General features: G+C 42.0%; 1 protein-coding gene across 6 annotated transcripts; it reads left to right on the top strand.

The window, feature by feature from the left end:
• Positions 1–1,380: 1,380 nt before the first annotated feature.
• znfx1 (zinc finger, NFX1-type containing 1) lies at positions 1,381–23,668 on the top strand. Of its 6 annotated transcripts, none has more exons than XM_054784661.1 (20): positions 1,389–1,444; positions 2,077–2,165; positions 5,709–5,794; positions 5,881–6,560; positions 8,691–8,919; positions 8,998–9,347; positions 9,445–9,624; positions 11,356–11,462; positions 11,587–11,825; positions 12,705–12,833; positions 12,905–13,053; positions 13,120–13,263; positions 13,331–13,436; positions 13,933–14,168; positions 14,506–14,645; positions 15,562–15,694; positions 16,178–16,345; positions 18,715–18,825; positions 20,094–20,189; positions 20,361–23,668. In XM_054784661.1, exons 3-20 carry the CDS (start codon positions 5,770–5,772, stop codon positions 22,809–22,811), a joined length of 5,673 nt encoding a protein of 1,890 aa, XP_054640636.1. In that variant the 5' UTR covers positions 1,389–1,444; positions 2,077–2,165; positions 5,709–5,769; the 3' UTR covers positions 22,812–23,668. The 6 variants fall into 6 exon arrangements, with proteins under 6 accessions (XP_054640633.1, XP_054640636.1, XP_054640634.1 ...); XM_054784659.1 differs by having other exon boundaries at positions 5,709–5,806; XM_054784658.1 differs by lacking the exon at positions 2,077–2,165 and having other exon boundaries at positions 1,381–1,444; positions 5,709–5,806.
• Positions 23,669–25,471: the final 1,803 nt, after the last annotated feature.

Genomic DNA, 25,471 nt, shown 5'->3' with positions numbered 1-25,471 from the left:
TGGACCAAAGCTGTTGCAGAGCTGGCAAATGAGTCAGATTTGGCCCATTGTGCAAAAAGACAATGGACCGGATGAACTTAACCAATGTGGGACGAAATTTTTAGTACATCTGGCCCATATCCAGTCCAGTTATATTTTGCTGTCTGGGAAGGGGAAGTAGACCTACGGCAAAATGAAAGTAAAACTCTGTATGCCTGCACGACACTAAAACCTTTTTTACCTGGCAATATGTGGAGTAAAACCACGTAAAGGACTTCTTGTTTTTATCTAACGGGATACATTTGGTGACCCTTGTGGGTTCATCACCTTGCTAGCACAAGACTTAGAATTTTTTCTTTGTTTCTTTTTCGTGCACAAATAAAGGACTGCATGTCAAGGGCTTCATACCTATTTTCCATTACGACACCAGATATGGGGCCGCACGGTGGCCTAGTGGTTAGCATGTTGGCCACACATCTAGAGGATCTGGGTTTGAATCTCCCTTTGGCCATCCCAGTGTGAAGTTTGCATGCTCTCCCGGTAGTCTGGTTTCCTCCCATATTCAAAAAAGACACTGAATTGGTATGAATGTGAGTGGGAATGGTTGTTTGTTTTTTTGCTAAGGTTGAGGTGGAAACTGGTCCCAGAGCATCCCCCCCGCAAATTCGGACCCATAAACAATCCCACTTCTGATACTAAATTGTTAGGGAAAATCTCTCTCGGCACAAGTGGTTTGGTTGTTGTTTCATTCTGCAGGAGGCGGTCGACACAAACTCACAGTGGTCTGATACGAGTCTCCCACTGAAGGACGAAACAGAGGCACAGTTATACAAACATTATCAGGAGGGAGGAACAGGTTGAAGGCCGTGTGAAAGCTTATTTGTAGTTACAAACTTATTTGTTTTGCTTTTCATGTTTTTTGCTAGTTTGCTAACTTTTTGTCTCCCACAGCGCCTTTAAAATGTATCTGCACGTGTCATGGCCAATTATGCAAGGCGTCATCCCGCTTCTAACACTCGAAACTGGTGATGTAATGTCCCTTACAAATCCATATTACAGCAGTATAACATTTATTGGCAAGATGCAGTGTCAACTAAACTAAAGTGCTTATTTTTGTTATGACAACATCCATGGATAAAGCTGTATAAGAAAACAGTAGGTCAGTGAATCATTAGCATGTTGCGATTGTCCAATAGGTCATTCTTGATCGTGTGTATATGTTCACTTTATATACTTGAATTTACTAATCATTAATGGGAATTACAGAGCATATTTTTTATGTGCTCCACCCACCCCCAGTCAGTTTAATTTAAAATAAACAGAAAAAAACTAAACGTCCCTGATGTAGAGAAAACGAAAGTAAAAAGCAGGAAACTGAAACTCAACGCTCCTCTATAAAAGGGCAGACAGGCGAGCCTGACTCAGTGATACCAGCAGAGCTTCAAGCTGATGGATGTCACCCCATGTAAGTCATTTCTTCATTATCCATTGTATTGCGAGATGGATAACGCATTCTGTCATTGTCATTTCAGTGTTCTGGTTGTAACAAAAATGTCATTCCAGTATTCTGGTTAAAAAAAAAGTCATTTCTGTATAAATACGTTTTTATACTAGTATTTTTTAAATACACGCTTTGTCGATGCTTACATTTGTCTTTGGGAATTCATAAAGTGTCGATCTATATACTGTATATATTCATCTCACGCACATTACACTGATCTGTTTTGGATGCGGAAATCGCCTTGAAACATAATATGTATGCACGCAGTAAATAATACTGTCAAGTAGAGTGGCTGTGCTGTTGTGTTATCATTGAGAAGTGTTACTGAAGTCGTTTCGGCTAAATAAAAAGGGTTTTTATTGCGAAATTGTACTTACGTCCTGTTGGTGGATATCACGTTGCGTTTCTGATGAAAGGAAACTGACGGCCACATGCACTTCCCTCGATCAGCCACCAGAGGGCGCCTTGTTTGAGGTAGTCCTACCGAAACGGCTTCATAGCAGATACACTACTCACAAAAAGTGGTCTTATCTCTCCATTAAAAGATAGAGGGAGAAAATAACTTAGTTTTCTCTTCCTTTGTTTTTCTGCTGCAGCGACGATGCGCTTCCTCTTCTCATCAGAACTGTCCTGAGAGATCTGAACAGTCTCAAAATAGGTTTTGGAGCAGGCTGCAGAGGAAAAGGTTCAGTTAATAATACAATTAAGCACCTACAGTAGAACAGCTCAAGATATGAGCAAGAAATACTTATGTTCATTCCAAGATAGTTTTAGGTTGCTCACCCACTATAGTCTCCGGATCCACATTTGTGTCAGCCAATGAGCACGGAAGGTCGTTACCTGTGTATAGTGAGTGAAGATACACTGGAGAACAAAGGAAGTCAGATATTAGAAGGGTGAAATGGCCTGCAGCCTGGCATATGCTGGAAGTAGTTTACAATTCAATATTACCCACAAACAAAAAATGTTGTCTCACCTTGTTTGTGCATCATATTTGTTATAAAAAGTGTCAAATTCTGAACATGTAATAAAGTTGCTTAGGTAATTTAAGAGTAACCATAGATGTATGTACTTACTGAAATAGTGCAGGTTTTCCCGCATATTTTCCCCTACCAAATGCAAACGTTTCTCCCTCCACTCTTCGTGAAATGACTGGATGGCGGACCAAACTAAGTGATTCCTCAATTCTCTGGAGGGTGGCGAGAACCGTGTTTGTGGTTATTTGTGACGCGGGAGTGACGCTGGCAACGGATTCCCAGCACCAATCCTTCCTTCTGCACGGTTTTCCTGAAGGACTGGTCTCCAGCCTTCATTTCCTGCCAGAAAATCCAAAGTTTTAAAAAGAGCAGGACAGTTTGTCACTCAAATGCGCTTTAATCAAAATTTAGGCGATACCTTCCAATATTTCAGGCATTTTACTTACAACACTTTATTTCTATATTTTCTCTAATTGCAAGTGTTTTTCAACACTTCTACAAGAGTCATGGGAAATCCTATTTTCACTAGCCACTAACATTTTTTCACAAATCATGAATTACTTTGCACCATGTTTGTACAAATAATAAATCATGTAAAACATTGCCAACACTCTTCTTACCAATGTAGCTGCCCCCAGTTGAATACCACAGAGTGGAGAATACATCCGTTCCATATTTCTCGTCTTCAAGTACAGTTTTAGCAATTAGCATCATTGCTTCTTTGACAACCTCCCCCGTGACAACCTCCCGGCCAATCAGCATATTATGTTGTAACAGATGCTGCAGGAAAAAAATTCTTCCATCGCATGTTCCGACACACTGACAGGTAAGTGACTGAGTCCGAATAAGGCTTGAGTGTAATGAGTACTAATTTAATGAAGATTTAGAAACGTTTTAGATCCCACTCTGTAAAACTGGGTGACATCCACTCTGGTGGCATCGCGCCTCGCAAATGCGTGATTCATGGACGCATAGAGCTTCATTTTGCTCTCAGTGTGCCGCGGATGCTGACACTGACGGCGTGCGACTGCTTTGGGGCAGGGTGGACCTCTCAACAGCGCCCCCCGCTGCTCAGTGAGAACAAACTGCACAATAATACGTGCTTTCCCCTTTAAGTCCCCATAATGCCAGAAAACTCTTCAACAACGCCAGAAAAAGTCGCTAGATTTGTCGCTAGTCGCTTTTGAGAAAATATGTCATCAAGAGGGTTTGGAAGGTCACCAAGTTGGCAACACTGATAAAGTGCCTTCTACGATCTTCTCACCCTTTTCAAGTGCAGGGTCGCCTAAGTCCAAAAGAACTTAACAGTTGATAACCATCCAGCTATAACAATCCAGCTCGAAGGACCAAGTGGTTGTTGCTCCTGGTGGTGAAGATGGCTTTATGGAGGGCATCCACTGTCTGGAACTGATGTCTGTTTTTGTAAACTTCCCTTGCCATCCATCCCCAAATGTTCTCAGTTGGATTTAGATCAGGGGAACACACTGGGTGAGGCTATTCCTCTGGAAGACGTCCTTTGTCAGGCGGGCATCGTGAACTGTTGAAAAAGCCAGTCATTACCACACAGACGAGGGCCTTCAGTCATGAAGGGTGCCCCCTGCAACATCTCTACATAGCCACCTGCCGTTTGACGCCCCTGCACAACCTGAAGCTCCATTGTTCCATTGAAGGAAAAAGTACCCCAAATCATGATGGCACCCCCTCCACTGTGTCGTGTGGAAAACATCTCACGTAGGATCTCCTTGTCATGCCAGTAATGCTGGAACCCATCAGGACCGTCAAGGTCTTCTCATCAGAAAATAAAACTTTGTTCCACCTTTCGATGTTCCATGTTTGGTCTCATACAAATTCCAAATGGACAATTTTGTGGTGTTGAAGGAGACGTGGCCTTGGAAGACTTTTTCTTCTTAAAAGCCTTCTCTTGCAGATGCCATCCGATGATTATTGGACTGCACTTGACACCAGCAACAACCTTCATATGGGCTGAGGCATATGGACTGAGGGCGGACTTTTTTGTTCCATAACCCTCAGGATCTTTGAAGAAGTTTCAGAGAGATATGCCAAACTGTCTTGCTGCGTCCAAACCTCAGCAAATGGCTCTGTTGGAGATTAAATTCTCCGCAACCTACGAAAGGAGCACTTTAGAAAATTAATTAAGCCAATTTCACCTCCCCCTTACGTTTTCTTTCTTCTCCAATTATGAGAATGAATAAGACTCACAAACTGGTATTAGATTTAAAAAATGAATTGAAAAATAAGTCAGAATAATTTGCAGTTTCAAAGCTCCGGACTGTGCCTCTTCCCATGGACGCCTGCAGACTCCTCGCCGAAGGAAGAGAGACAGGTCCCGATCGATAGTCCCCTCTGCCTTTTTATAATTGTTTTCCTCAGACCTGTGGCGCCAGTGTCTCCCAGATAACTGTGCCCCGGATTCTTTGACGAAGTTGCATGACGCCAGCAGGTGATAGTCGGAGCTTTCGCTGACTTGTTGATACTTTTCTTGCACTAACAGCGCATACTTTGCCCAGCTGTCTCAAGGCCTACCGACTTGTTTTTGTTCTCATATGTGGGTGCTGGTCCCGGCTGGCCTTCGCTCATTGTACATGTGTTAGCTTGCACTATTCTGTTTGACCTTTGACATACTTAAACAGTTGTCCTTCTACTCAGCTAATTGTTTAATAAAGCATTATTTCTATAAACTACTTGTAATCACTCACTCAGTTAATCACAAAACAGTTATATTCATAGTGGACTTATAGTAAGGCTCTCAGTTAATAATTCAATCAATAAACATCAATGCAAACAGTTATTCTAAAATCTACTTGTAAGAAATATCTGCTCACTCAGCGAACAAGTTAATAAAACAATATTATCCCGCGGCGCGCTGCGAGAGGCCTTGCTTATGCAGTTCAACAATCCGACCGCGTTCACAGAGAAAGCTTTTTTGCCTTTGCCATCAAGAAATCATTACAGTGTGAATACCTGACAGAAAATCACACGGAATCCACATTTTTGGCAAGATTTTGGCTTTTATTAAACTTTTGACAGGTGATGAGCAGCTTATTTCACTTTAATGCTTGTTTGCAATAAGTTGCTTACTCAAAATTTTTTTTTGTCTCACTCTTCTTTTTGCATTCTGAAGCTCTACTTAGATCCTCCTTAAGATCCAACAGTGCAAAATGTAAATTCTTGCCATTTTTTCAACCGGTGTTAAGATTTTGATACAGAGTGTATTTTCATCTCATTTTTAGTGATTTGGGAATAATCAGTGGTCCAAAACTGAACAAGCAGTAAAAGTACAAGACCTTGGAAATGGAGAAGAAAGGACCAAAAATTGGTATTTCCACAAGTAAGACACAAAAAAAATATTTCAGTGTAGATTTTTAAGGTTTCCTCACATGTTGTGTTCCTCCACATGTTCAGATACGGGACTCAGCGCTCACAGGTACAGAAGGGGCTGGCGTGACAACAGTAGAGGAGCAGCAGAGGATGGGAGACGATCGCAAAGCCAGGGGAGGAGACAAGAGGCAGATGGAAGAGGAAGTCGTGGTGGAGCAGCAGGGGATTCGTTGAGAGGAGGAGCGGTTGGAGGGAAAGGCGGGTGGAATCGGGGAGGATGGGGAGGATGGGGAGGATGGGGAGGATGGGGAGGGGAGAGAGGGAGCGGTTGGAGAGAACATATAGCAGGTGAGAGAAGACATGGCTCAGGCGAAAGGCAAAATAGGAGCAGAGATAGCTCCTCAAGCAGAGAGGGAGCACGACAGGGTCCTCGACTGGGCTTCAAATCCCTGCAGGAACTTTCTGACAAAGATCCATCGACGGTGGCCATCACCCTTTCCTCGCATACCGCCCTGCCCGATTTTCTGCAGTGTACCGACATGAAGCAGGACCTGGTGGAGCTCCTGTGCTTGGTGCTCAGTAAAGCCTTCAAGTCAAAAAACAACAGAGGCACCCTGCAGCACCTGGCCTGCCTCTTAAAAGATTCAGGCTTCTTTCGCACCACCCTGCCCCACTACTTGGCCGGCATGAGGTCAGAGTTCAAGCCGGCCCGCAGAGAACAGTACCCACAACAGCTGGAAAACATTGTGCTGATTCTCACGCAGGTAAATTCAGCTTCAGGATCAAGTTTGTGGGAGGCGGGTTGGGTTGCGGTCAGAATGCTTTGGAAGCCCTGCTTGTATACATGTAATACCGATATCCTCAAAGTTGTATCACCATTAGAAAAACGCTCAGTGACAATTTGTTGCCAAGCCACACCCACGGCTCTGCAAAGACAGTTTCCTTGACGACAGCCATGTTCTTCAACCACTCTTGCTCAAATTTGACACACACGTGCTTGTCAGTCCCCTAAACGTGTGCGCCAAATTTCATAGTGATTCAACATAACATTCTAAAGTTAGAGTGGGTGTTTTTGTAGAGCGCGTCGAGCTGTGTGAGAAATTTGATGTCAGTCCAGCTTGGGGGTTTCACGGCAGCGCCACCATGTGGTGTATTTGTTAGAAAGGTAATTGCACAGGCAACACAATCGAGGTGCACGTTTTGGCAAATGTCACCCTTTTGTGTTTCAGCGGTTCAGGAGTAGAAGAGTTATTATGAATCATATTTTTTCACATGACGATACACTGTATGAATTTGAAATCAAAGAATGGATGAAAAAGACGAGATACAGTTAGGGGGTGTTAAAAATTCCAAATAATAGTAATACCTTAATATGTTTTCTGAAATAAAGTGCAAATTAAAATACGGCCTTCTAATGTGCAAATTTAAAACTTTCTTCAGCAGTTTTTATTTTTGCACATCAGAGCCATAAATATGTGAAAAATGAACAATAACAACTTAATGTTGTTACCTGTTACAACTATGTTCACCTATTCACAAGCACCCATAACTTCTGCTCCAGACTTGCAGTTGTCTTCTGCCTATTTGAACTTGTACTCCAGGGGTACCAAACTCAATCGCGTAGGGGTCCAAAACTCAAAGCCCACTTTAGGTCACAGGCCGAACAGGAGCGATTACAGTACTTCTCTATACAACGATGGTTGTTCGTTTCCATAAAGTGATTGTTTGTCAACCACCTCCTCGTCATTCTCTCAACGTGCAGCCAAAAGCCACAGTATTTTATATCAACACAAAAACATCACAATCCCCGAGATGTGTAACCAGGAAGAGTTTGCAGCTGTAGAATGGAGGGGACGTAGGAGACGTTGCCCAGCATGCTTTGTTGTAGTTGATATCACTTTTGAAAGTCTTGTACCTTTTTAAGGTGTTATTTTGTACAAACGGGGTGAAATAGTTTACCCGATGACACAAGTGTTGAGAAAGCAGTGTTTGTGGCCCTCACAGCCCACTGTAATTAAGATGTTTTTTTGGCGGTGGTCTAGGGGGCGCTCATTAACAATCACTTTGCTAGGGAACCTGAGAGAGGCGGACAGGAAGTAACGTCGTTTCAGCTTTGCATGGGTAAAGGGCGCAAAAGTAGCCTGTGTTTTCATGAGGGATTTTTGATATACGGTGTTCCCTCGTTTAATGCGGGGGTTAGGTTCCAAAAATTACCCGTGTTAAGTGAAATCTGTGTAGTAGAAGTTGATTTTTTTTTTCGTTTTTTATGTTTTTTCGTTCATAATATATTTTTTCGTTTACACAGGATGTTTTTTCATGCACAGGATATGTTTTTTCATTTATTATGTTTTTTTTCTTTCACAGTGCATGTTTTTTTGTTTATTATATATGTTTTTTTCAATTATAGTATATGTTTTTTAGTTTATTGGATATGTTTTTTGTTTATTATATATGTTTTTTGTTTATTATATATGTTTTAAGGCTGTAAAACCCCTCACCACACACTTTGTACACTTTTCTCAGAGAGGCATGAACATTTTCTCACATTCCTCTCATTTAAGCACTCTCAAGTTTAAAACCTTTGTAGATTAAAAAAAATAAATAAGTACACTACTGTATTATAGAATGAAACCAAAGATCAAAACCTGTTTTAGATGAATTACGAACTGTAATTATTACCATGAAGAATAGTTGAAATTAAATAATCACAATAAATTGCTGCTAAATTCCAACTTTTTATCTCCAACACATCCTGTATCTCCCCAAAATGTGGCAAAATATGGGCGCGCTAATATCAGAATCGATACCAGTATCTGAAACCTTGTTATCTGTATTTTGGTGTCACCACTTTTCAAATTCCAGCTCACTGCTTGCCTCCGATGCGTGATCTTTAGGTCCTCACCATGTTCCCTGCAAGCTCTGTGGAAGCGGTGGGTTTGCTCCTGACGCTGCTCCAAGCCTCCATGGACAGACTGAAGACAGCAGGAGTTGAGTCCTCGCCTCAGGCGCTACAGGGCTTGGAAAGGCTTGAGGGCCTGGTGAAGCACCTCCAGGAAAGGTCTTGGGAAGGAACTCTCCACCCTCGCAGGGACACCTATGGTCTCCTACTCTTTGATTTTCCTGGTAATGGAGATTTATATGTTATTTTCTGAGCATTTTGTCAAAAGCTGCGCCTGAAAGTCCTGTGCGCTCTTATCCTAGGTGAAGAGGACGAGCGGCCGGTTTTCAGGACCATGTCTATCTACCCAACTCCTGAGGAGTTTCAGCAGGACCACAGGCCCTATCTGAGACCCAACATCACCTCGCAGCGGTACACCAACACCCTCATCTACCTGGACACGCACTTCAGACTCATGAGGGAGGACTTGGTGCGGAGCCTACGTGAAGGGATCCAGCAGTTGCGTCAGAACCAGATGGAACTGGACAATGCAGAGCTAAAGAAAAAGCACTTTGACAACATCCTTGTGTATTTTGATGTCAAACTGGGGTCGCCCAAGTGCATGCGGACTAGTCTTGCCTACACTGTCCAGTTTGATGTCCAGCCACTTAAGGTTAGCTCCACCCACGCCATCCAATGATATCACTGAAACGGATGCACGGTTGTTTTAAATGTCAAAGTGTGATCAATCATTGCTCTTCTCTCATCAGTTTGTGCGCTGGGAGAACTCAAAGAGATTGTTGTATGGGTCTCTGGTCTGCCTGTCCTGTGATAATTTTGAGAGCTTCCTGTATGCCACAGTGGCAGATCGGGAGGTCAAGAATCTTAAGAATGGCAAGATCCAGCTTACTTTCACTGACGAGAGCAGATTCAACCTGGCAAGAATGGAGGTAGGAGAACACACTGGTGATATCAAGCTAGTAGTGAAATATACACTGCCTGGACAAAAACAAAATATATATATATATATATATATATATATATACTGTATATATATATATATATACACATATATATACATACATACATACATACATACAGGTATTTACAGTATATATATATAAAACGTGAAAACAGACAGGAAGAAAAGTTTACGCACTTAGGAGCTGTCATTTTTAGCTATTCTGATTGGTCATAATTCCCTGACGTCATATTAATATCACATCAGGTTCAGACACATCCCTTATAGTTAAAGGTTGGACGTGGCCTTCTGTGCGCTACTATCAAATGTTGTGAAGTGCGGCCCCAGCCTCTCCTGATTGTTGAAGAAGAGTCATTGTTGAAAAAGAGTCAAGTACTGTACCGCGGTCATCCTTCGTCTTCTCTTTGTGATAAGACACATACACACACATTTTCTGAGTAGCCCAGAGCCCCTCATTCAGCAGAAGTCACACAATTGTAAAATGATATTCTTGCCATAGCCATTTATGGTCAACGCTCTCTCATATATCTATGCACATCTTCGCCTTCTGCTGTACAAAAAGGGGTACTGACTAAGTCAGCCACTGAGGAGTCATATTGAGGTCAACACTCCAGTTTCTGAGGCTACTTGAGGTCATAATTCAATTATTGTCTCTACTGGAATCAAACGTTTTTAAATAAATTACAGTATTTCAGAAGGTTACTCATAAAGGTGGTCTAGTGGTTAGCACGTTGGCCAACACAGTAACAGTCTGGAGATCGGGAAGACGTGGGTTCGATTCTCCCTTGGGCATTTCTGTGTGGAGTTTGCATGTTCTCCCCGTGTGTGCGTGGGTTTTCTCCGGGTACTCCGGCTTCCTCCCACATTCCAAAAACATGCATGTTTTTTTTTAAATTGTCCATAGGTATGAATGTGAGTGTGAATGGTTGTTTGTCTATATGTGCCCTGCGATTGGCTGGCCACCAGTCCAGGGTGTACCCCGCCTGTCGCCCGAAGTCAGCTGGGATAGGCTCCAGCATGCCCCCGTGACCCTAATGAGTAGAAGCGGTATAGAAAATGGATGGATTCATAAAGGTTATAATGCTGATATTTTAAAGAAGGATAAAAAGAATGTTTCTTTTGCATTAAAAAATGAAACAACGCATCCATGAAAGCATCTTTGTGTTTTAGACAAAAGAAGATATTCACACCCATCAGCTTTGACTATGGAAAACAATGATAGACGTTTTTGCCTCTTTTCTGATATGTTGTGGACCAAACCGCTAACTGTTTGTGCTTGCTTCATATTGATTTGGTCCATCCAATTACTCGATTAATCGAAACAAGCTTTAGATTAATTGACTAAGAAAGTAACCACTAGGGCAGCCCTTGTTTGCACCTTAGCGGTATTACAGCATTGGTTCTGTGGCTGCTGTGTGACCATATAATCAAAGAGAGCTGCCTTTTCCATTCCACTTCCTCATGCACACAAATAATTGTTAAAGTAACAAACTAAGTTATTATATATAACGAGTTTTCACATTTCGGAAATATCGGCCTCTCTCCAATTATTGCCTGCTTCCCATTAACACTGCATCCTCTGTGGTTTTGGTCAGTAAACGCCCCGGCTATAATTGCAACATTTACTGTACTTGAAAATGTATTCGGCAAAGGATATCTGGTGAAAAAGACCAAGAACTAAACCTGTGTGGTCTCTCAGAAAGAACAGGTGTTTATGATGGTTGAGACCCCCGCCTACTTTGAGGCCTACCGGTATGTTCTTGAGGGCCTGCAAGAACAAGATGAGGAGGACATGCCCTTCCAGAGGTATGCAACATTGCTTTAGTGCATTCTGATATTATTTCCTGTTATTCACTACAGTATGTATTAGTTGGATTGGCCACGTTTGGCCAATACCACTACATTTTACCTGTCATCCTTACACTTGCAGGTATATTGTGGAGTGTGACACAGATGTGCATCAGCCAGCGTATTTGCAAAGAAACGACCTTTATGACCTGGCATCCATTGCCGAATGTAAGCAGAAGAATTCAGTGCGACCATTTCACAGTCTGCAGGAAAACGCCTGGCCGAAGAAGGAGGTGCTCGGCTTGGATGAGTCTCAGATGCGAGCACTCCAGCTGGCCCTCACCAAGGAGCTGGCAATCATACAAGGACCCCCCGGCACTGGTAACGCCAAATTGACAAGCCATTGACTGTAGACATCAAAATTTAATGTCCTTAATATTCACAATTTCATACTAATGATAAAAACTCTCAGCTTCTCAAAAACTACTGTAAAAGTTTAATGTATTATTATTTGTTTGAGTCAGTATTTTAAAACTACTTCAGCCTGAAATATACATATCAAATATGAATTATATTTTGTAGATTTTAATTCTTTTAAGGCCAGTATGTTTACATAACAAAAGTTTTTTGTAATCGGTAAATCAGTAAAATTTAAAAAAAATCAGTAAAATAAATTTCAAGGCATATTGTTATTATTATTATTATTATTACACCCTGTACACCTTATTTTTGACACAATCAAGCCTGGGCTATGCTGCTGTGTTGATGCAATGCTGTACACAATATCAATTTATACCCCTACTCACACAACACAAACCACCAGGAGGCAATCAACCCAAATTCCTACCTCACTCATGGTGCAACCCGCAAGGCATGCTGGGTAACTTCCTGTTGAGGAAGTGTGTGCGTGGGCTTCCCAGCATGCCTTGTGGGTTGTAATAGCTAGCATGTATAGTAGTGTGTAAACGTATGTTGTACTGTATTTGTGAGGATTCACTGCAGTCCAATTGTGTGGGACATTTTTTTTGTCAAAAGGAACAAATATGCCCGTTTTTGCCGAAGTGGGGAAGGATTCGCTTTGCTTCTTGATATTCCTTCCTGGACATGTGGAATTGTGAATTGTAAAATGTGATCTAGTCCAATATAATGACATGTATGCATGTTCAAAATGAAATTAAACAAAAATAAATTAATTAATACCCAATACCCCAAAAAATATCTTAAGGAGTCCTCATCCTCATATTTATTTTTGTTTTCAAGGAAAAACTCACGTTGGTTTAAAGATAGCACACGCTCTTCTGGACAATCAAAGACTTTGGGCAGAAGACAGGAATTCCCAGATGCTGGTGGTGTGTTACACTAACCATGCATTGGACCAGTTCCTCGAGGGTAAGCAATCCTGTTATGCCACAACAGTATTGTGTATGTTTATTAAGACTTTGTTTACCTCTGCACTAAAGGGATCCTGACGTTTTTTACGAAGGGCATTGTGCGAGTGGGGGGCCGCAGCAACAGCGAGCTTCTGAAGAAATTCAATCTGAGAGAGCTGGCCGCTTCGCCCTTGCTCAGACAGCGTCAGCCGGCATACCTGCGGAACGCATTCCGAGATGTAAGCATGGATCGTTGAGTAAATTCCTCTTAAATCACCATCTAATCACTCCATTCATGGCAACAGATATACTCTGAGCTGCATGAGCTGGAGAGAGTGATCGAAGACCACAGCCGCAGACTTGAGTGTTCTCTGCAGGGTATCCTGCGTGAATCCATCCTTGAGAACGTCATTTCCAGAAAGCACTGGGACAGTCTGCACCGACCCATTGTGAGTATATTGTTTAAATATATAACATGTAAGCAGATGAAATATTTATGTATTTGTGTCTATGCAGGACCTTGGGATATGGAATCCCAAGTCCAGTTTGATAATGGAGTGGTTGGGTTGGTGTTCCACCGGCATCCTGCAGAGGGAGACAGAGGACACAGTGAGAGATGCATGTGAGTTATAAAATGCCTCACAACTACAGAACATATATTGTTGCAATACCGTCAATTTTCAGAACAATTTTTATTTAAAATCTATTTCTATTAATAGCGCAGACATTTCGGTATATTATCTCTAAAGGCAGACCATGTGCAGAGCATCGTTAAGGTGAGGGCTTCTTGGATTTGCCGAAGAATAACAAAATATTCAAATTTTCAGTTCCCATGTTTGCAGCTGACGGATAGTTGGAAGAGCTCCAGGCTAGGATGTGTAGCGAAGCCTGTTTTTATTTTCTACAAAGTCCGAAGCATACCCACGGCCCGTCTAGCGTTGGGTAATAAGCGGTCTCATGTCAATGAGGAAGCAAGTTTTTCCATCAAAACAGACCATTTGAGTCCACTTCCTCAAAAGTGCACCAAAGACGCAGGGAAGATTTTGGTCACTTTTGGAGCTCATAAAAAGGGACACACGTTACTGTTACAACACCATTAAAAAGCTGTGTGAATCCAGTCTTAGATGCGGCAACAGAGGGAGCAATGGAGCCGCAGCAGGCGGACCTCATCCATATCACAGAAGAGGCCGAAATGATTCAGGCCGACCGCTTCATTGACGACAACACTGACATCAAACCCAAAAAAGATGAGAAAATGGAGGCCAATTCCATCAAAATTCTGCAGGAATCGATGCTGGCGATGAACCTGGATGCGGACGAAAAAAAGCCTGAGCAGTCTGAGGGAGAATGGATGGTAAACTTTTAATTTATGTTGCACAATGGTGGAACCTCCAAAGTCGAGCACAGTCTGTTGTTCCAATCCTAAATTATTCCAATTTCAGACACTTTGAAGTAACATTTTAACATTCTTAATACTTATACAAGTGTAAAAATAAGCTAAAACAAAGTAAAACTACTCAATCTTGGATGATGCCAACAAACACAAAGTGAAATTGGGATAGTGTTTTAAAGGTATCACTGTCGCTACCATTTGTGGGGTGCTTGGCTTTGGACATTCCACTGTCTTAGTAAGCAAACTAAGGGACTGAGGTTAAAAAGTTGGTGTGTGTCCTGGGTCCTCATCTCCACAGTTTCAACGGGAACAGATACGGAAGATGAAGAACAAAATCAAGAGAGAGCTGGCTATGACAATGGCTATGAGCGCAGAGGAGGAAGAGAACGTTCAGGATATTTGGGCCCTCAGTATGCCAGACCGATGGAGACTCTATCGGTCAGTCTGCACTGTACTGTCCCTGTTGCGGGTGGAGCTAATATTTAACCCCATCACTTTTCATTCTATCTTCTAATACAAGGCCATTAGAGAAAGACTATTCCCACTATGTCCAATTAAGTCAACAAACTAGTTGGTAAAAATGATCCCAGAGGGTCCTATTACCTTATCGAGCCAAGACAATTTCCTAATGCCGTTTAACCTCGTCATGTTTAAACGATCATTATCAGTAAAATGAACGCATCACGGCAGTTTACTTCCAAAATAAACCATATCTCACAGCCTGTTTATCTATTGTTTATTTTATTATTATTCATGACATAAAACTACAGTTACACTTTGGTCCCAAAACTGACCCTCTCATTAAAATTTTATTTAAAAAAAAAAAAACAGTTTTCTCTATCCTTGCATCAAATCTTTTTAACAACTTAAGACTTAAGCATAGATAACATTTTTATTAGCATTTATATTTAGTTTTTATCCCCTGTTTTGTCATAAGGGCTATTTTTTGTTCAATGGGAAAAGACAATATACAATATTTTCAAAAAATGAGGTTATTACATTGCGACATTAATTGCGATGCATTATTTTTGGCGCAATGAAAGTTTATAAAACATACACTTTTAAGGTATACTGTATTTTTTTATTATACAGATTTTTTTATTGGGTCTCATTAGATTGTATTTTGTTCTAAAAAAAACATATTTTTCAATAATTTCAAAGCCTCCGGCGGGTTTGGGTAGGGGCATATTATTGACAAAAAGCTCAATAATAATAACAATGACAGTAATCACCATTTTCTACTAATTAGAGGACATTGCATGAAATCCTACTAAGCTACATATTTGCCACCTTTGATCTAAGTCTTTTCTCCATATAGCTTAAAACTGTTGAATGTTTGCTCATGTGTCTGCAGGTTATGGATGGCGCGCTACAGAGCTGATATCCGTACCGCAACTGCAGAGTATGAAGTGAAATACCAACAGGCGGCGGACAGATACACAGAAATCAAACGAGACGAGACCCTCTTCATCCTCCAGACGACCAAGGTACATACCACCATGATGGTCGTCATGATCCTTCCAGGTGTTTCCCTGATTAAGAGGGTGCATTGTGTGCTCAGTAACACACAGTTGAACTCTGAGAAATTTCACATTTGGCAGCGGTAAACCATTCTTTGAGGCAAGGGGAGGCTGTTGTTGCTAGGCAGATTTTGAGAAGCACAATCATTTGTTGCCCAAGAGCCAATGAAAACAATGGGTGTGTACCAGCCACCTGTAGGCAAACTTCTGATGTAATATTTGATTAACTCCACAAGATGGCAGCAGCTGCATCTGAAGTATAATAAATGGTCATCATCCAGCAGCTTTATCTACCTTTACATGCAATTTAAAATGTCGGTTCAGCTGTATTAATGCTGGCTGAGCACTTTGCTCCTGATTGCTATTCTAACATTGCTGTTTTGTGCAATATAATATTGGATGAAGTGGCCAGTTATTTATCAGCAAACGCACCCCGTACCTCTCCGCTAGGTCATTGGCATGACCACAACAGGGGCTTCCAAGTTCCGCCATGTTCTTCAGGCTGTGCGCCCATGTGTGGTGATTGTTGAAGAGGCTGCGGAGGTTCTGGAAGCCCACATCATCACCACACTCAGTCAAGCATGCCAGCACCTCATCCTCATCGGAGACCACCAGCAGGTAAGAGGTCACGCAGCCAACAAATTAGATAGTCACCATCTCATTAAGTGTACGGGTGAGTGGAATATTAATGGCATGACTTTTAAGGACAGTGAAACAATCCAATAGCAGCTCATCACATAAGAAGTGTGCGTACAATAGCTGGCCTCTTGGAAAACTGCACTTTTTTGGGATTGGGAAAATACGTTAATGCTTAAAATGACCCAAATACAACAAAATACTGTAAGTATTACATGTTGTCATGAATCTGCCCGTCACTACATTGTCGCAGCATGTATATAAAATAATAAAACATTATTGGAGAGTTTTTAGAGGCGTTTTTAATAGAGGGCTCTATAGGTGTATTAGGTGAATCCCATTACATGTATTATTAGCTCCCTTCTGCTAGCAGTTTGTCAATATTGAGAACACACAGAAAAGAGAAAGACGTGTGTCCATGTTTCACATAAGGATTGTGGGTGATGGGCAAAATTCCAAAAAAGGTTTTCCTTTAAGATAAGAAAAGCCAGAGAATGGAGTTTCAAGTCCAGTTACCAGGCACAACATTGGCACACCTGCACATTCATTAATCTTATGGTGTAAGTAGGGCTGTCAAAAGATTAACATTTTTCATCAAATTAATCAGCTTCCAAATGAATTAATCGGGATTAATCACATTTGGCACTATGTTTTAAATATGACAGGACACAGGTATATATATTTGTATGCATTAACAGCTCCAAATGAACTGTACATTTAAATCAAGCTATAAGATATGACACCCGTGTTTGCCTAATGCTCATCTCTTTGAACGTTTGAATGAAGGGTTGCGTTCAAACACATCCCACTTAACCTAAATTGAATTCACATGTTTTGAGTGTACATGTATTTTCTGGGATTTCCAAGCATATTTAATGCAGCTAATTGTCCGTCCGCACTAAGAGTTATGCTAGTGAGAGATAAGAATATCCACTTACTGTTTTTCTTTGACTTTTTGTTTATTAAGACCACACAGACACGCATAATAAAGATGTGGCGCTTTTCGTCGTGTCCTCGAATCCAACTCGCTGTCGTCTAGTGACAATGAGGAAGTGTCGTTCCCAGGACGAGCGGACTAGAGATGTGTTTGTGAGTTGGAGATACATATATGGTGTTGGAATTGCACTGCTGTTGATGTGGTCAGCTCAGTATGAAGTTATAAAAGAGCGTCAGACTCTATGTCACTTTGGGGGGGACACTATTGTGGCTCCGTCTGCCGTCTTCGCTTGACATGAGGTGCATGCGTTAATGACGCTTAAAATGTTAACGTCAGTAACGAAACCGGCGTCAACGCACTATTTTTGACAGCCTTAGTTATAAGGTAATCAAATTACATCTACACCGGTTCAAACTGCATGTGCAATTACCAAAAAACATACAGTATTGTGGAATTGCATCACATTTATTCTAGAACCACTTGTGGATATATTGACTGTGTATAAAAATGCTGATTTTATAATTGCTTTATATCACTATTATTTTCTAATTATTATATTATCTAAAATTATTTTATATTTCAATAAAATTGTAATTATAATTATGAGCATTTCTGAGTATCTTAAAAAGAGGTATGAGTCCAAAACATTACCATTGTTATTACTATTGTTATATGTTATTGTAAGTATCCTGTCCCTGGTGCTGTAATGATATCAATTATAAAATAAAATAACAAAATGAAATAATCATAAAAAAATACAAATAAAAGTCATGTATTTTTAATGCATACTTTTATTCTGTTTAAGAAATTTTAATAGCTATTTTATTGATTATTGTCTATAGCACTTTCAGGTTTTCAAATCAAATGTGTATTACAAAAACAACCTTTTTGTTTGTATTATTTATTTTGTTTTCTTACTTTCGTTATTAGTAGTAGTAGTAATATGTCAATAGTTGTATTTGTTCATTTGATAACAACCAAACCAATGATAATATTTGAAATTGTAAAAAGTATATACACTTGTACTGCATCACTGAGTGTGTTTATTGGATCGGGTCACACGTTGCTGTTAAATTAAGCATTTTGGTGTCGTCCTGTTTAGTCATCATACCTTTGGTGTTAAATGGTGCGAAACACAATGGGTGTACTTTCTTCCTCCCACACGCTTTCATTGTAATCTTGCTTTGTCCCTGTGTTGCATCAGACATGAGTAATGTTGATGCTCCCATACAACGCTCTCAACAGTTTTGACCTGTGACCAAATTCTGGAAAGTAAAGTGAAAGCTCTAAAAAGCTTAAAAAAAATTTTTTTTCTTGCCCTTAAATAATCCAGGATTCATTGCTGTTGAAGGCAAACCAGCAGTAGATATGATCAATTAGCATAATAAAAAATGTGTGATTATTCTTTCCACAGCTGCGCCCCAGTTCCACAGAATATGACCTGGAGAAGAACTACAAAATGGGGGTGTCCATGTTTGAAAGGCTGGTGGGGATGGGACTTCCTTTTGTCCGACTCAACCAACAGGTTGGCATTAGTTGCACTTTTCATAGTAGAATTCTTATACCCTTGTAGACATTGCGGTGTATTTCTTCTATTCATTGTGTGTTGCATCCCGATTGGCCACGCGAGGAATGCGAGTCAAGGCTGCATCTATCCGGTATTCGTTGACTCCCACAGCTCTTCCCACTCGTTACAAGTGTTAATTTTTCTACACAAATCAAGTAATGGCAATTAAGAGACACTAGCACATTAAGCTTAGTAACACACAGTGTCTTACATAAATGAGGACAGCCCTCATTTTGGCAACCATTGTTATGACAGTTTAATCAAACGTCTTTGGGGTAATACATTTTCACATGTCCTCCGTGGCGGACATGGGGACTTTACTACTACTACTACTACTACTACTACTACTACTACAGAATGCCAAAACCAAGAAAAGTTCAAGTTCAAGTGATAGCTTTCAATGTTTTTCTTCATGTCCAATGTTATTACAGTGGAAGCTCAGCTAGCGTATGCCCCATTAGCATACTTAATGTTTTCTAGTTAGGCTTAGATACAATATTTAATAGTTACATCTTGTCGTGTTATTAATACACTGCGTGAGTCTAACTGTGTTCATAATGTATTTTTATCAGAAAAAGTCCCTGTTAGCATCGTGTTAGCATAGAAACCAGAACTGGGAACCAATGTCCCCCCGCGCCGTTGCCCATATATGACATCAACAGCGGTAACAGTTACACCTCAAGTCTCATTTAACGCAATTACATTTAAATCTATTTCTGTGTCTCAGGAGGTTAAAGTATGTCCAAGTATAATTTCCATAGTTTTGTCCCTTGACAAGCCATAATAATATGATTGCTCACGTCTGTGAGGTTGGCCACATTGCCAGGAGATCTGGGTTCGTATCCCCGTTTGGGCATCTCTTTGAGTTTGCATGTTCTCCCAGTGCGTGTGTGTTTTTTTTTTTGTGTACTCCGGCTTCATCTCACATCTAAAAAATATGCATGTTAGGTTAATTGGAGGCTGTAAATTGTCTATGGGTATGAATGTAAGTGTGAATGGTTGTTTATATCTTGTCTATATGTGCCCTGCGATTGGCTGGCGACCAGTCTAGTGTGTACCCTGCCTCTGGCCCAAAGTCAGCTGGGATAGGCTTTAGCATACCCCCTCGGCCCTAACAGGACAAGCGCCGTAGAGAATGAATGAATGACTTTTGTGAGATACTGTACATCGTGTGCTCCAGGTCTACTGTATGCATCATTGACCCGTGCTTTTCCTTGGCCTTTCAGCATCGCATGAGACCAGAGATTGCCCGCCTGCTGACTCCACACATTTATGCAGAGCTGGAAAACCATCCCTCTGTGTTGAAGTATGACAATATCAAGGTTGGTACCAGCGAATACCAGTTTGATTGATACAAAGAATGGCCTGTGACCTGTGAACTGGTGTGTTCTGCTTCTGGGTTTCTGTACTGTATTTTTTTTTTCATTTTGAGCAGTTTGATTTATTGCTAGTAGACGATAATAACATTAATTTGATTCAATTCTCTCTTGCAGGGCCTCAGTACCAATGTCTTCTTTGTGGAGCACAACAAACTGGAAACACAGTTCAAGGAGGGTAAAAGCCACCAGAACCTACACGAGGCCATGTTTGTAGTTGCTCTTTGTCGTTATCTTCTCCTCCAAGAGTACAAACCAGAACAGATTACCATTCTAACAACCTACACAGCCCAGCTCCACTGTCTGCACAGACTCATGCCTGCCAGCCAGTTCACAGGTGTGAGAGTCCACGTGGTGGACAAGTACCAAGGAGAAGAAAATGACATTGTCTTGTTGTCTTTGGTGCGCAGCAACATCCAGGGTAAAGTTGGCTTCTTGAACATTTCCAATCGCGTTTGCGTAGCTTTGTCCCGGGCTAAGAAAGGTCTCTACTGCATCGGCAACGGTGAGATGCTGGGCCAGGTGAAGCTGTGGAGCAACATATTCCAAACCTTGAGGGAGAAGGATCAGGTTGGGAGGGCGCTGACTCTGTGTTGTCAGAATCACCCAGAAACAAAGGTCCAAGCCGCTTGTGCTGATGATTTCAGCCAAGCTCCTGAGGGAGGCTGCACCAAACCTTGCGAGTTCCGTTTGGACTGCGGCCACGTGTGCGCAAGTGTCTGCCACCCTTACGACAAAGAGCACCAGAAATACAAGTGTGTCAAGAATTGTGAGAGAATCTTATGTCATTTGGGACATAAGTGCCCACTCATCTGCCATGCAACTTGTCCGGAAGCCTGTCCGATCAGGATTGAAAAGATCATACCCAAGTGCCAGCACAAGCAGATGGTTCCCTGTCACCAGGACCCTGCTGACTTTGTCTGCAAGATTCCTTGCCAGAAAACGCTCCCGTGTGGGCATTCGTGTGATTCATGGTGTGGCCTGCCCTGCACCACCATGTGCAAGGTCGACGAAATGCTACAACTGAAGTGTGGTCACAGCCAGAAAGGAGCTTGTTTCTACAAAAGATGTGACGATGAGCCCCCGTGTCGAAGTCCGTGCGGGCAGCAACTCAAATGCGACCATGCCTGTCAAGGAACTTGTGGCCAGTGTTACAATGGCCGCTTCCACTTTCCTTGTCTACATCAGTGTGAGCGTCTTCTGATATGTTCCCACAAGTGTGCCGAACCCTGCACCCGCAGCTGCCCCCCCTGTGATAAGCCATGTGAGAACTGCTGCATCCACAGCAAGTGCATGAAGAAGTGTGGACAGCTCTGTGCTCCGTGTAATGAGCCCTGCGCTTGGCAGTGCGTCCACCAAAGCTGCAGCAAGCTGTGCCACGAGCCGTGTGATCGCCCGCCATGCGACCAACCCTGCACCCTCACCCTGACTTGCGGCCACCCCTGCATCGGCCTGTGCGGGGACATATGTCCAAGCAAATGCCGTGTCTGCGATGAAGACGAGGTCACTGAGATTTTCTTTGGCATGGAGGATGACCCCGAGGCTCGCTTCATCCAGCTGGAAGACTGCGGTCACATCATTGAACACGTGTCCATGGATACATACATGGCGATGGATGACGCATCCCAAGCCAGTGAAGAAGGGCAGCTGGCTATAAAGCTAAAGGAATGTCCAAAGTGTCGGACTCCGATCCGCAAGAACTTACGGTATGGATCTCACGTCAACAAAAGTCTGGCAGCGATAGAGATGGTGAAGAACAAGATCATCGGAGATCAGGAGAACATACAGATGGGCAGAATGGAGCTTGAACTTCAATTAGAGAGACTACATTACCAATCTATAATTGACGAAGTAGAATACATGCATACGACAAGAATTCTGAAGAGCAAGCACCTCATGGCCAACGACTTATGGGTCATAGAGAACAAGCTGAACTTCATGGAGAGGATTGATAAACTATTGACGGCAGCCTTGAATAATGCCACGCCCACCGATGCCGACGAGTTCAAAAAGAAGACAGACCAATTCCTGCTCTGGATCAACAACTTTCAGCAGAAATTCACTGAGCAGCAGACGTTTGACTTGCAAAGGGAGCTGAAGAGACTCACGCTGTGGACCGAACTCATTGTCCTTAGCAGCATGGCGGAGAAAACAGGGCAACGTGGCGTCATCCAAAACAAGAAACAAATAGTGGAGGAGGGGCTGCGAAAGCATGGTCAGTTCACCGAGCAGGATGAGCTAAGACTCAAAGATGTCTTGGAGGAGATGAAGCAAAAGGTGCCTGTCAAGGGATTGGGGATCAGTGATGAGGAGAGAAAAATGATTGTCTCGGCAATGAAGCTGCAGTCGGGACATTGGTACAAATGCCCCAACGGCCACGTCTATGTTATCACTGAGTGCGGGGGCGCTATGGAGGCTCGAACATGCCCTGATTGCAATGCCACCATCGGTGGGGGCAACCACAGGCTGGCCACCGGCAACACGGTGGCATCGGAAATGGATGGGGCACAGCACGCTGCGTGGTCTGAGGCCAACAACCTCCTTAACTTTGAAAATCTTCACCTGTAGGCTAGTCTACATAGCAGGTACAATTCAGTGTCTTGGCATGCGCATGAGTCATTCTAAATGAGAATTTTGTTAAGCTTACACACGCCACAACAGATCAGTTTGCAAGGCAGAATTTGTGAAGACCAGTCCTGTGCCCTGGTGCCCCAAGGAATATGATGCCAGCGGCGCGTGCTTGGCTGTTTGAATGACAAACGAGAGGCTGATGACGCCGTGCCGCTAGACAGATACACAGTGAAAAAATGACTCCAAAAACAGCACTTACAAAAATACGTTTTTTAAGACGCGTTCATTCCGTAATTGAATCATCACACTTGGAACTGGTCACTCGTACTTCTAAGCACACACACACACATATTTATCTATACATACATATACACCCTGGACAGCCAATCGCCGGGCACTTATTTTCAATATACTGCATGCAAACAGTTTTTTTGGGGGGGAACTGGGGATACGATAAAGATATAAAAATACAATGCATGTATTAAGCTTTCATGGAAGCGAGTTCAAAAATTTCAGTTTAAATGAATTTGAATGTTCAATTGTTTTGTGTTTAACAGCGAGTATATAGCTCAGTGTATTTTAGACTGACAGTACAAAAGTGTTAAAAAAAGAACTGAAAGCGTGGAAAATGGCAAAAGGGTTAAATATAAAATCCAAAATGTTGTGAAGAGAGAACGGTAGAGTGTTTTCTTTTTGTCTTTCTGCTGTAGCCACTTCATTTCACACTTGTGAGAGCTATAATGGTGTTGTGCTTTTAAACTGCCGTCCTGAACTAGTATTTACAAGCATGACCTAATGTACGTCACTAACAGCATGTGTGCTATAGCGTGGCAAAATAAACAATCCTGAAATAGCGTTGTCCCTCACTGAGTCACATTTTTGCAGCACATGATGGATGTGCTCCTGTCATAAAAAAAAACAAAAACTGCTTGAATGCAAAATGTGGTATTTGCAGGAAAAGTGGGGGCAACAGAATGTGCTGTTAGGACAAGTGTTCAAATTGAGCAAACGTTAAAAGGGGGGTGCGTGTCACCCTCTCGCTATTTATAAGCTTTACGCAGAGGTTGCACCATTGAAGCCACCGTGGAAAAATGGCAATATCCTGCAAGGTGGATGGTCTCATCGATCATGCCAGATGCCCTTAAAGTATATTATTGCTGGACTTGCAGCAACACACACTGGTTTAGTGTCAGCAACAGAACTGAAGAGCAGAAATACAAAAAAATGCATAAAAATACATACACACAGTTATATAGGTCAAACGGAATACATTGCCCCACGTATACATCCACTACTTCAGAGAGGACAGCTTTGTACATAAAAAAAGCAGGTTTCGTGACATATCATAAAAGAAAAGAAAATGGGAGGTGTAAGTTTAATCATTCACCAAAATGTGAGTGGCATTTTATCACTTTAGCGCACCTAGCTATGCTAGTAACATTTGTGTCCTGTCCCACCACCACCCGCTAGCAGATGTTACCAATAGTGGCCAGATTGGACAAATACATGTCTATATTTGTTACAATTCAGTTATAAAAATTTTGTCCGAACGGCATAAAATGATTGGCGTTCACGGCTTTTGCTCACACAAGCTGCAATTTGGAGTCACTGTGTGGTTATGATAGCTGACGTTAGCAGCTAATCTTGCCAAATCGCTATTGTTTGCTGACAACAAACACGGCTCCTGTGTGTGTGTTGTTTGTAGGGCGTGGCTTGCAGCTTCAGAGTAGGAAGTGTGTGAAATACAGGTTTTAGCACGCAGTGCCTAACCAAGGCAGACGGCACCTTTAAAGGAATAGTTTGGATATTTTGACATGAAGTTGTATGACATCTCCATCAGCACTTGGTCCCGTGATCCCACTTCTGGTCGGATTTCTGTGATGAGAAAAGTAGTTCCTGTTTGTTGCTGGCGACGCTCGCTTGTTTCCGTATGTGCTCCACAGCGGATGAAGATGCGAGCCTCGCAGCCATCTTCAACACATACAAAAAACAATGGACAGGCAATAGCGTGCAGTGATACAACGGAAGAGACAATGTAACCAGGAGGCGTTTTTGTGATGCAAATGTATTATTCTTTTGAACGCACATTGTTTTGAGAAGCCAAACTCTTTAGTTAAGTAACCCCAGCAACTAACCAGAACTGGGCTCACGGGACCAAGTGGGGGGTAAGTCATTGTTGATGCACTACACTGCCGATGGGGATGTCATACAACTTCATGTCAAAAACCCGAACTATCTCGTTAATGTTAGGTTGTTTTATGTGATGTATGACATCTAATGTGTTGGACAAGTGCATAATATTATTACACAATAGTGCTACTTGGAGAGAGACAAACAGCTCATTTGTGTAAAAGCTAGACACACAAAAAGTGTGTTCCCATTAAGCACTTTTAAACTCAGCAATAAAGGTAACCCTAAAAATTTACAAAAATATAAAAAATAACAAATACTTTGGATAATTGTATTCATTTTGGGACACCGTTTGCCAAGCCAAATCTTTTTATTGGAGCGCTTTAATGGAAGTGTTTACGTCAGGCCACAAGAGGGCGGCATACTCCGTGTTACAGGAAAGGAACCTGGGCTGCCTATTTAACAGTACTTGAACGAATGGCAGGTATCTCCTTCAGATAGGTCGAGCCAGAAGGGATACATTGTGG

Source organism: Dunckerocampus dactyliophorus, chromosome 8 (genome assembly GCF_027744805.1).
Source record: "Dunckerocampus dactyliophorus isolate RoL2022-P2 chromosome 8, RoL_Ddac_1.1, whole genome shotgun sequence".
In the NCBI taxonomy this organism is placed as follows: Eukaryota; Metazoa; Chordata; class Actinopteri; order Syngnathiformes; family Syngnathidae; genus Dunckerocampus; species Dunckerocampus dactyliophorus.
The sequence above is the reverse complement of the archived record's forward strand: the minus strand, read 5'-3'. Positions and strand labels throughout refer to the sequence as shown.